The sequence below is a fragment of the Crotalus tigris genome, unplaced genomic scaffold, assembly GCF_016545835.1.
Source record: "Crotalus tigris isolate CLP2741 ecotype Arizona unplaced genomic scaffold, ASM1654583v1 scf7180000024362.2655971311:6658466, whole genome shotgun sequence".
NCBI lineage: Eukaryota > Metazoa > Chordata > Lepidosauria > Squamata > Viperidae > Crotalus > Crotalus tigris.
In genome coordinates, this window is record NW_024100530.1 from 6,168,371 (window position 1) to 6,180,906 (window position 12,536).

The 12,536-nt window shown below is 39.0% G+C and overlaps 2 protein-coding genes across 2 annotated transcripts in view; one reads left to right on the forward strand and one right to left on the reverse strand.

Moving 5' to 3' along the window:
• Positions 1 to 2,474, forward strand: part of WWOX (WW domain containing oxidoreductase) — a 490,323-nt gene extending 487,849 nt beyond the window's left edge. Inside the window, exon 11 of the mRNA XM_039327474.1 lies at positions 79 to 2,474. Coding sequence (XP_039183408.1) covers positions 79 to 151 — 73 coding nt within the window. The 3' untranslated portion in view covers positions 152 to 2,474. The remainder of the gene's footprint in view (positions 1 to 78) is intronic.
• The window catches only part of MAF (MAF bZIP transcription factor), a 170,017-nt gene that overhangs the window by 57,253 nt on the left and 100,228 nt on the right, over positions 1 to 12,536 (reverse strand). The window lies entirely within an intron of this gene.

Consider the following 12,536-nt stretch of genomic DNA (forward strand, 5'->3'; position numbering starts at 1 on the left):
CAATGCTATTGTTTGGGGAGAAAAGAATCATGTCCCATATTAAACTGATTCTGCTTTATCCTTCTTCTTTTCTTATAGAAGTGCACAAAAACAATGCGAGATGGACCCCTGGATTTATAAACAGCATAGAAAAAAATGCAATCAAGATTGAAATGTTTTCCTGTGTTTTGATTAAAGTGAGGGCTTTAATGCCGGCCATCTGGATGCCTAGATGGACTATGAAAGGCAAAATCTCTCCGAAGGTTCAATTATCTCACCTTGCCAAGATTAAGGAAACTCCAGGGGGAAAAACTTTGGAAGAACCCACTGTGAAAATGAAGGAGTCCAAAGCCTTTCAAATGATTCCCTTCCTTACCTTTGGCCTGAATATTTAGCAGATTAACAGCCAGGATAAAACCTGAAGGAGGTGACAGCCTGATTTGCTGATGAAAAATCTTTAGCGCTGAATGGCTTATTGTTTTATACACTAGAGAAGCGGAAAAGCTACAGGTGTGTCTCCTAATACAAAGAGAAAAGAAAACAAGAGATTGGAAACCATTGTGTAAGGAAGGAATAAATAGATCGTGGTTCGTTTTGCACCCAGGTCGTTGTGACACTGAAACATTTGTATAGATCACTTAAAAAAAAGGAAGAATTGATTGACAAAGCTATCCCACTACTCTGTATCCTAACGCAATACACAAAATTGCAGAAATCTTATGAGGCTCCCCAATTACTTTGGCTAGGTTAAAATGTGAAACTTTCATTACAGAAGTTACATAGCCATGAAAGCCAGTTGGGTGATCTTGGCTGATCACTCTCTCTCTCTCTCTCTCTCTCTCTCTCTCTCATGGGTGGAAGAATGTAGAAGAGCAGGCAGAGCTGGAGGGTGGAGTTAAATGCCTCATCAGTTTAGAATCCTAACATTGCCACAAGAGATCCAACACCAGTTTAGTGCTGAATGTTAGTCGATCAAATTCTTATGCATGGGTGTCAGCAATACATCTTTCTGAGCTACAACTCAAGCTATGATCCTGATCCTTTGTGCCTGACAAAGAGCCACCATTTAGTTGATGGTGATATAAGAGGAAGCTAAGTCCTCAGAAGGAATGTGGGTGTGGTAAACATCTCAGGAGGGGCCCTCCCTAGTCTCTTAGACAGTAAAAGTGGGTCAGGAGGGAAGATGCACTTTCAAGTTCTTTTAATGTAACCTTGCAATAAAATCAGAATGAATACTTCTATGTGTGCTTCTTCTTTGGACTACCCTACAAGGTTCTCCTGTATCACTTGTCTGGCTTGGACTTCGTAGGCTTCTCTCCTTCCCTTGCTTTTTCATCCTCTTGATGTCTTTGATCTCGAAATACTGTTTGACTGGCAATCCACTGAGTGATAACCTGTAGTCTAGAGATTTCCTTTTGATTTACTAGTTTAGCTTCAATGAAACCTCTTATGTACATCAATGAGAAAGGAGCAAAGTTGGATCTGCTTTTGTGGCTCCCTTGAAAGATGAAGGAAACCGAGTGATATCATAGTTCCAGCTGCCAGCACGACCCCCAGATAGACGAGTAAATATGAATTTTAGAGGAGGTCAGCACAACGGCCAATCCTGCACAATAACTCATCCCATTAGGATGACAGAAGTATTAGAAAGTATTCTCTCATCTTTATTCCCTCTGGAAGAGCCTTAGCTGTTCTTAACTATCCTTCACTCCCCAAGAAAAGCAACGGGTGGGAGACAGTAAATACATTTAAGTAACTAAAACATTGGGGGTGGCTTGTCTCGTCTGTCAAGGAATAGAATTGATGGCAGTCAGAATCAATTCCATACCTACTTGTCCAGGCAGCCTACTCATGTTTACCCATTTTCTTTTCTAGTGCTAACTGCTTACAATGCAAGGCTGAGCCAATGTTGGCCTGTGGGTTTTTGTTTTGTTTTAATTTTAAAAATGTTGATTATTATAGCACATGACTGTCCACCCCAGTGATAACTGAGGGAGCTATTTTTGAACAGGCAGTGAAAATCAGCAAAAGCAGAGACCTTGATAAAAACTTCCCAGCAAAACATGTGCCTTCTGGTCAGCCCAACTATCTCCTCCTCATTTAACCTCCCCACAATTGGCAACTCCATGGTGACTCAGTTGAAAAGTTATGGTATATTGAGGTTTTATACTTGTCAGCAAACTTACAGAAGGAGTAAATAGGCTGGGAAACACAGGCCATTTTGAGAAAGTGGAGAGGATCATAGAATAATAAAGTTGGAAGGGACGCTAGAAGTCATCTAGTCCAACTTTCTGTTCAGTACAGGATCTAGGAGATCATAGTCAGTAAACTGAAATCTCATGCTTCAGAGAAAATGTTCATTGCCTTCTCAGTCCTCAGAATTAAAATAATAATAATAATAATTATTATTATTATTGCAATAGAGTCTCTTAAATGGTCCAGTTAACTGATTAAAAACCAATAAACAATGTATCAGCTAAAATTATGAATTTATCCAGCCTTTCAGTATGGAATTTTTTTGAAGCTCAAAAGAAAACATAATGTACAATAAACTTTACATTTGACCAGACAAACGGAGTGGAAATTATTTTTTTGTTTGTTTTGTGTTCCTCTTCTTTAAAAGGTGGAATTAAGAGTGTAGGATTCTGGTGATTTTTTTTTTCTGTATGATGCAATTTTACTTCCCCTTTTCTCCCATTGTGGAACCATGTCACTATAAAATAAAACAAAGCAAAACAATATATAAAAAATTTTTGATTCCTACTTTATCACACACCAGGCCCGATGCAGAACACTGAGCACTGAGTGAAGGCAATAATTAATTTCAATTCCACCTGTTTTCTCATTTTCCTAAATTTCAAATTATTTAACCCTGATTTATGTTAAAACAAATCGACAGAAAAATGGGTATGTATTCTATGCATCTTTCTGTAAAGGTATTTTTTTTTAAAAAAAACCCTCAACTTTGCATAATATAGGCAATTTTGGCAAACATAAGGTCTTCTACCTTGAGCAGAGAGTTGGACTAGATAACCTCTGAGATCCCCATCCAGCCCTATGTTCTAATGAGATGACTATGGAGATTCTCAATCATCCAGGTCATGGTTGTCCCAAAGCTACTTTTCCAAAAGGCGACTGGATTTTCTTGTTTCTTTTCCTTGAAAACATTTCACTTCTCACCCAAGAAGCTTCTTCCATTCTAACCAACTTGTGGGGGAATGGAAGAGTTTATACTGATTTTAATAAGATGTGCTTTTGGATATTATCTTTTAGTCCAGTATGGGATTTTTTTTTGCATTTTCCATACACATTTCTTCTGTACTTGTGATTTATTTATTAAAATCTTTTAAGCCCCCATTTTGTTAAGTAAAAACATTGCATGATTATATGTATGTATGTATGTGTATGTATGTATGTATGTGTATGTATGTATGTATGTATGTATGTATGTTACAAGTCCAAATCAACTGTTTTACTTGACTCTGAATAAATGTCTTTCCCCTTCCCGGTAATTCAATGGAGATTTGAAGTGGGGTCTCTGAACTCCCAAACCTGCATTGAAGCATTATCTAGGTTCTGTGATTAGTCTAGAAAGCCTAGCAATTAATTATAAGAGTCTCACTTCAGAATCCACACTTCCGCACAGCAATTAAGCAGTACAAAAACAGGATCTCGGGACCTTCTAATCAATGCCCCCAAATGAGAGTGAAATCACCCAAGACACAGCAAAAGCAGACAAAGGAAAGTGTGACTCATAATGGCCCTGATTTTCATTAAGACTGTGAATACAAGTGACTACCAGGGTGAGTTCGTCCTTTCGTTCTCCAGTTTGCTTTTCCCAAAATAGTAGGCTTAGCACACTGCACGAACAGAAAGGACAAGTAGTGACCCAGTTTTTAAAAAATGGCATGAAGAATGCAGAGTATTGCAGACCTAGAAAAAGACTGTGACCACTCTCTCCAAGCCTCATAGCTCGGGTGGTCCAACTCATGTCTGTAGAGAAGTGACTTCAGTTCATCCAAATAAATCTCTGCAGTAAACTAAGAATCCTGGCCTTTAAAACGCTGGCAATGAACATGAGAACTATGTCAAAATGTAGAGGAGAAAAGGACAATTAATTCAGCTTCCTCCAACAGGACATCATAGAATCATAGTACCGAAAAGATCTATCCCAAGCCTTTGGTCTCAGTGGAGACCAACTAAGGGACTGCCACAAAGAAGAGGGGGTCAACCTATTCTCCAAAGCAGAACAAGAACGGATGGAAACTAATCAAGGAGAGAAGCAACCTAGAACTAAGGAGGAATTTCCTGACAGAACAATTAATCAGGGGAATGGCTTGCCTCCAGAAGCCTTCAACCCTGGAGGCTTTTAAGAAGTGATTGGACAACCATTTGTTTGAAATGACATAGGGTTTCCTGCTTGAGCAGGGGGTTGGACTGGAAGACTCCCAGTGTTTCTTCCAACTCTGTTATTCTGCTAATTTTTGTCCAAGTGTGTTGGGATTACAACTCTCCAAACCACTCAATGGTTGTAACCAATGAAGGAGAATATTCATAGCTCAGGGTTGAAATGAGGGGTCCTTGGTGCTCTCTAAGCTTGCTTGTTTTCTTGCAGACCTTTCATTACCCTAAATAGGCAATATAATCAGTGTGAGTGAGGAGTGCTGTTTGCTGTCAGTTTATATTCTGGTGTCTTGCCTGTGTGTGGGGAGAGGTGGGGGGGGGACGGAATGGTTGTAAAGGACTATCTATAGCAACCGCACCCCCCATCCTCAACATGCTTCTCCTGAATCTCTTCTTTCTCCGATTCTATCTGCTCATGTAGGGGTCCCCAAACCCCGGTCCATGGACCAGGGCCAGGCCACGGCATATCAGCAACCGGTCTGCGCAAACAAGCAAAGCCCCATCCGTGAAATGCAGGCAGTACAGCACGCACTCTCCGGTCCACGGAAAAACCTATTTCCACTGAACTGGTCCCTGGTGCCCCAAAGGTTGGGGACCTCTGTGCTAGTGCACAACCTGACTTGACGAGTTTATATTAAACTATTAGTTCAGGCCTGATAGAAAGCACTTTTGGGAGTAACATCAACGGTCAGACCGACAGGCTACCATGTGCTGGATTAAGGAGAGAGGTGCCATTTTGCTTCCATACCTTCCCTTAGGTTTAGAAAATTATTCAGACAGCTGTCCTTCCTTTCTACTTCCTTTCCTACTGTGTATTCATACACTCTGTTCATCTCCAGGGATGGTGTCTTCAGAGGTGTTCACCTGCACTTCCTACTTTCCCCAGAAAGATCCCAGTTTAGGAAAAGCCGATTTAAAAGACATCCCTTAGAACAGGGGTAGGCAACCTTGGCTCTTTTATGACTCGTGGACTTCAACTCCCAGCATTCCTGAGCCAGCATGGCTCAGCTTGAAAACTCTCCCTTTCCCCTCAGCATGGCTGGCTCAGGAATTCTGGGAGTTGAAGTCCACGAGTCATCAAAGAGCCAAGGTTGCCTACCCTTGCCTTAGAAGATTCAGAGATTTCCAATCCAAATAAGTGATACCAGTTTAGAGACTAAGACATAAACGTCCTTTAAAAAAACACAATGGAGTTTAATTGTCTAAGACGCCTTCTTTTTTAATTTACACTATTTGTTAATGATCCATGAAACGGTCGTAAGTGGATTCCAGTTCTCCATCACTCCTCAACTTATCTACTTGCACTTCTCTTCCAACAAATGTGATAAATGCTTGCAGGGGCTGAATGCTTGCAAAGTGTGTAGCAATGACATATACATCGATACATCTATATGCATATCTCTCTCTATATATAATACCCTTCAAATAATTAAAACATTAATTCAATTAATCTCATAAGTGGTTTAAAATGCATTGCTCGGCATGCTATTAACAGCCAGTTCACTGGCTGATCAGGAAGATTAATCAAACACCATACAGCTATATTTCTGATTAGAGAAAACAATACAGCATCAACTGCCCACCTAATTCACTCTGGTGCTTTATAAGGTGTGCCGATATTTGCTCCTGACCTGCCATATTCCCTTAATGAACACAATAACAGAAGAATAGTCAGCAAAGCCTTGAGTTCAGGGACTCTCTAAAAATCAAAGTCTTAGCAAGATGTTGCACAGAGATTAATTTATAGATTGCTATTAATATACTGCAAGTTCTCTTTTGTAGGACTATAAAAATCTTATTTTTAGTCAAGAAAGATAACACTTGTAGTGTACAGTCACTCCCTGGCATGCACAGAAAGATGCTTCCTTTATGTTTAGGAATAACCAAAGATTTCTCCATACAAAGACTATGTTAGAAATGTAATCTAAGCAAAGCCAGAAGTGAAGAGGTTTTTGTGGCATGCAGGTAAATGGGAAACTTCCTTCCTCTCCTGTCAATTAATTTTCAAAGATTAAATGGCTACATTTTGAATCATAATCATCCTTTCAAGAGCAACAAAACAAAGAATATGATTCTTGGGCGGTGTTTGTCCTGTCAATACTCCCTGCAGAGCTCAAAAATCAAGAAGAAGATTCTAAAGGGGAATAACTCCAGATATATTGTCTATACAAGAATTTAGAGTTTTTCTTTTTGTTCTAAATGTATTCTTTTATTTAAAAAAAAGATTTCTTTTCAGATTGGTTCATGTAAAGCCTGTAAGGAACAACTGGATGTTAAGAAAGTATTTCTAAATAACAGAGCACACCAACGGAACACCTAAGCTTACACTATCTCTTAGTAAACAGCATGTAAGTCTGCCAAAGACCTGCGCTACAAAAGGCTAAATTTTCTTAAAAGCATGTTGAAATATTAATAGTTATTGCAAACAGTTGCTTATCGAGGGTTGCCAGTCTAGTGAAAGATTACATCACAGTGGAAACATCCAGAGAAGAATGAGACGAAAACAAAAACACATAACCAGGATTAGCAAGAGGAAGGGTGAAAATGGACTCTTCCTCTGTATGCATGGATGCATTTATATGTTTTGGATCCCTGCATTTCTGTACACACAGAGACAGGCACACGCACACACAGACCACACTTCTTCAAGTTATTATTGACTCCTGGCGATTGCCTGGATTAGTCTCTGCAATTTCCTTGGCAAGATAGATAGATAGATAGATAGATAGATAGATAGATAGATAGATAGATAGATAGATAGATAGATAGATAGATAGATAGATAGATAGATAGATAGATGATGGATGGATAGATAAAAGGGGAAAAATAGAAATCTGGTTAGAAATAGAAATGCAGCTACCGTTGTAAAAATTGGAAGCTATATTGTAAGCCGAATCTCATATTTTTCAGAAAATAAACCCTACTGAGAACTGTAAGACCTGTTCTCAAGGATAGGATTACAAGGTGACAGAATTAGTAATGAAGGCAGGAAAATATTACTGGGAACAACTGAATGAATCAAACTAAAAGTAAATAAGGCAGTCAATAAAATGGAGAAAAAAACCTACAGGTATTCTCAACAGGTTTTTCTTAGAAATTAAGTATCTTACAAGTTTCAAGATCTTTCTTGACATCCAATTGACAGGTACATTATGCTAATATCCCTGCATTAATTTAAAATTCAAAATGTAAACGGTTCAAAATCCTATGAGACATGAAACAGTATTTTTAGAAGAATTAGGCTGGCAGTGTATTTGCTCACAACTATAACAAAATGGGTCCCATTCAGGCTCCCTATCTAAAATCTCACAATTCCAGCAATCCAATGTGAAGGAAGAATTTTGTTCATCTCACTTGATATGCATTATCTTTTTTTATTATGCTTTAAGTATCTTAATTTCATCAGTGACTGAAAGTTACTAGATTTTGTTATCAGATGAGTGCACATAATGGGCTTTGTTTAGCTACTGAAGTCAACCATTTTCTGAAACAAAGAAAATACACTGATGTCTATGGAGATTCTCAGTCATCCAGCTCATGGTTGTCCCAAAGATGTTTTTTTCAAGAGGCAATTGGACTTTCTTTGTTTTTCCTTGAAGACGTTTCTTCAGACGCTTCTTCAGTTCTGAAGTCAGAATAGAACAGTGGTTCTCAACCTGTTGGTCGGGACCCCATTTGGGGTCGAACGACCATTTCACGGGGGTCGCCAAACAACGCAGTCCGCCATTTTTTTCCCCTTGTCCTTAGCTGTGCTACTCCCTTTTATTTTATTGGCTTTTGAAAGCCAATAGAATAGACTCTCTTGAATAGAGTTTAATTCTATTGGCTTTCAAAAGCCAATAGGAATTGTCCAGGCTGTCTCTGCCCTGCTGAGCCCACCAAAAGTCCCATTCTGCAAACGGTGCTGCACCAGTTGAATAGTCCTCGACTTACGACTGGTTGGGGGTCGCGGCATTAAAAAGGTTGAGAACCACTGGAATAGAAGAAGCTTTTTGGATGAGAAGTGAAACGTCTTCAAGGAGAAACAAGGAAAGTCCAATTGCCTCTTGAAAATGCACCTTTGGGACACAACACACTGATCTATACTCTGGTTGAGTTTGCATGACATGGTAAGTTACAAACCCTTCAGCAATTAACAAAGGTTTAACAAACCAAGTTTAGTTGTTGTGGGAATGAGACTGCTGAATCCTTAACCTGGTGAAAAGTACTGTGCAAACACACCAGTTGTGTTTCCTGATGAATGAAAGGTACGATTTTATACAGCTATTTAATTTTTCATGGTTTAGAGTGCTATTTTAAGCTATGCAAGGAAATCTTATTTCTTTTTTGTGACGACTCCTGTAATGATTCAGTGAACTAAATCATAAATAATTTCATTATATATAATACAATAATAACAACAACAAAAAATTAGTATCTACACTTAAAGAGAAGCTTCGTTGGATAGCATTATGCAAAATGCATACATATATACAATATTGAAACGGGATAACCATGACCAGGATGATTGAGATAGTGTGAAGAGAGGTGAGTTTTGGGGTTGAGCAGAAACTTGGACCGTATTCCAACCTCATAGTTGGTAGCTCAGCCTTCCAGAAACTTTCTTCCCTTTTAATATTTTGCCACTTTTAATTTCCAAAGTTCCTAGCTGACATTTCTCCAAATGGGGTGATTATGCCCTAGCATTTTGAAAGCTCCCGTAATCTACAACCAAAACACAATTGCACGGATTGCATGTCTTACGCTCAAAAAAGGGCCTAGCAGAATCAGCTCCCTGCAATAATTAAAAGAGAAGATCCCCGTGATTTAGAAAAACAGGGAAGACCCACAAATTGGCAAGTCTCTCAAGATGCACACAACCTTATTGTTCCCATCACTCACTTTCCCCTGAAGGGAAGCCACTTTTTTTCTTTGTTTGCTTGTGCGGTCACTCATGAGTGCTCTCCTCTGCCTAGCATTAATCTTTCAGTTCGACCAAAAGGCATCCACATTTATGCTTACTGGATGTAGGGGAGCAGATGGGAGACAGACTGAAAGGAAATGCAACTCATTAACTACTACAGTACTGATGGAAAAGGATAATGTAATTTCCAGGGCACATCCTTTTTTTCCATCCACTTTTGCAGTTATAAATCCAAAGAAACAAAATCATTGGAGGAAACGTAGGCTGATGATCTAAGTGCAGAAGATCTGCCCTAGTCAAGGTGGAACTTCTGGCTATCATTCTTTTCTTCTTCTTTTTTTTGCCCAAAACATTTTCTTCCATGTTTTACTCATGAGGTCCCCTTTTTGGGAGAAGACAAAATCTTTGGGGGCTATCTGCATTTGTGGGAAAGTTAAGTCACTAGAAGTCTAAATTAACTTTAGAAAAAGGACACCATTTAAATTTCTTTTCTCTCTCTTAACAGATAACAGAATAACAGAGTTGGAAGGGATTTGGAGGTCTTCTAAGCCAACCCCATGCTCAAACAGGAGACCCTATGGCTTTTCATACAAATAGTTGTCCAATCTCTTCTTAAAAACCTCCAATGTTGGAGCACCCACAACTTCTGGTGCTAAGTCAATCCACTGATTAATTGTTCTAACTGTCAGGAAATTTCTCCTTAATTCGAGGTTAGTTCTCTCCTTGATTAGTTTCCATCCCTTGCTTCTTGTTCTGCCTCCAGGTGCTTTGGAGAATAGCTTGACCCCCCTCTTCTTTGCAGCAGCCCCTCAAATATAGGAAGACTGCTATTATGTCATCCCTAGTCCTTCTTTTCATCAGACTAGAAATAACTAATTCCTGCAACTTTGTATGTTTTAACTTCCAGTCCCCTAATCGTCTTTGTTGCTCTTTTCTGCATTCTTTCTAGAGTTTATTTATTTATTTATTTATTTATGAGACTTATATACCGCTTTAAGTGCAAGCACTCTCTAAGCGGTGTACACCAGTAAGCAATGTATATATATATATATATTTACATTGCCCCCAACAATCTGGGTCCTCATTTTACCTACCTTGGAAAAATGGAAGGCTGAGTCAACCTTGAGCGGGTGAGATTTGAACCGCTGACCTGCTGAACACAGTCAGCTAAAGTGGCCTGCAGTACTGCACTCTAACTGCTGCGCCACCTCGGTTTCAACATCTTTTTTATATCATGGCAACCAAAACTGGATGCAACATTCCAAGTATGGTCTTGTCCTTGTTCTTGTTCCCTTATTCTTCCCCACACCAATATTTTCTCAAAAGGTGAACGAGCACTAGGATAAACTTTTGTAATTTCTATTGCTGTTTTACTGCCCTCTTCTCAAAGTGTTTGAGGATTTGTTTGTAGTTTCACTGGATGTTACGGAGAATTGAGCTATAGATCTGAGCTTCTATTTTCATCTAGGCCAGAAACTGAAGGAAAAATAATCTCCCTGATTAGTATTTCTGCTCAGTTTGCCCCGATTGGTTAAACAATCATCTAGAGTTAAATTCTGCATCTCTTTAAAGACCACTTTATGGTCTTCTTTCAGTTTCCTTAATAGTTAGATAGTTTTCTGCTTTCCTTTCCTCTCCTCAGCAACTTATCATTTTCTCTAAAAAATAAAACAAAAAAGAATCTCTTCTCCCTATAGATACCTTATATCTATAAACAACCTCGAAAGCCTTGTCATTCAAAATTAATCAAGAACATTTATTAACAAGTAGAGAAATAACTAATTGCATAAGGATTGAACACTATTGCGCCTTTAGCTGCTGCTTTGTCACCTGGTCAGTAATGACAGGTACCAAACAAGAGGCTTAGATGCCTATCTGCAGCACATCCAAGCTAAAATTATGAGCCACGTGACTTCCCATTAGCCATTAATCCCTCCTCGTAGAGCTTCTATTTCCTGTAACGGGACTGGACTAATGGTGTTTTTTTGACAAAGAGTCATGTCAAGTGTTTCTGTGTTAGCGAACAGCCTAAGGTCACAAAGTCAGAGTCAGTCTGGAAAAGAAATCCATATTCCTAATCTTTAAGGCTGATAGAGCAAGCAGATAACGGAGTTCATGAGCAGGAGGTTATGCCAAGTAAATACCAGCTGAGAGAAAACAAATCCTTCTGAGAGTTAGTTTGGCTAGCAAGGAATGCTAAGAGATTTCTTCACAATTGCTCAGCCCAACAGAGAAACTATATTCACAGGACCCGGAGAATAAAGATATGGGCAAAAGCCATTCAGTTTGAATTTCCAGCACAAGCCTATCCATTCCCATGAAATTCTGTGCTTTCCTAAATCTAAAGAGGTAGTTTGCCACTGAAAAAATAAAAATAAAGTATAAATATACAGCCCGGGTACATACCAAAATTTAGGATCCAACAGAATCAGGTGGATCTGATTTAGCTTTCAAAAATATTTTTGAAAAAAATGTTTCTCCTTATGCATGGAAGCACGCAGGTATATTGAAATGATTCCAAAGCATCCCCTTCAAATCAAATTGGAATCCACTTTTTAATGGGATCCAGCACAGCCACATGATTCAGAGATGAATCTAAAGTGAAACTCTCAAGCGCACACATCGAGTCTTGCATTAAAGTCAAAACATTTCCCCATTTAAATAACCTGGCTGCAGGTTATTAATATCGCCCCCCCCCCATAGTGATTGCTTATTTCATTCTTTGCATTATTCCTTTCCTTGCCTCCTAGCAAATCTGCAGCTGGGGAGAGATTAAGAAGCCGCCAGCCAACCGCTGCAGACAAAAGCTCTCGTCTCAAACCCAAAGTGGATAAGCCACAGCTGAACTCTGAAAGCTCCTGAATGTGAACTAAGCTTAGCAACCTGCACAGATTGGGAACTTAGTGGCTTAATTCATATGTACTTGGCTCACCTATACAGTTTCACAGTTGAGATATCAAATATAGTACATTAATATAAAAATCTGTCATAGAGATACTTTCTCCTCTCTTCCTTCTTTTCCATGCTCCCCCCCCCCAAAGAATTGCAGATATTAAAACAGTTTACTTCTTGTGCTTTTGCTTGTTGAGCATTGCACAATAACCTCTAGCTTTGGTAGTACTGCATGTACACATACACACAAGCACACTAAAAAGCTCCTTTTCTGAATGTTATTCAAATGACAATGGCTGTTCTAATAACAGTGTGATCAACCTCTAACCATTAAGCTTTATATCTCACTGTTGACTTA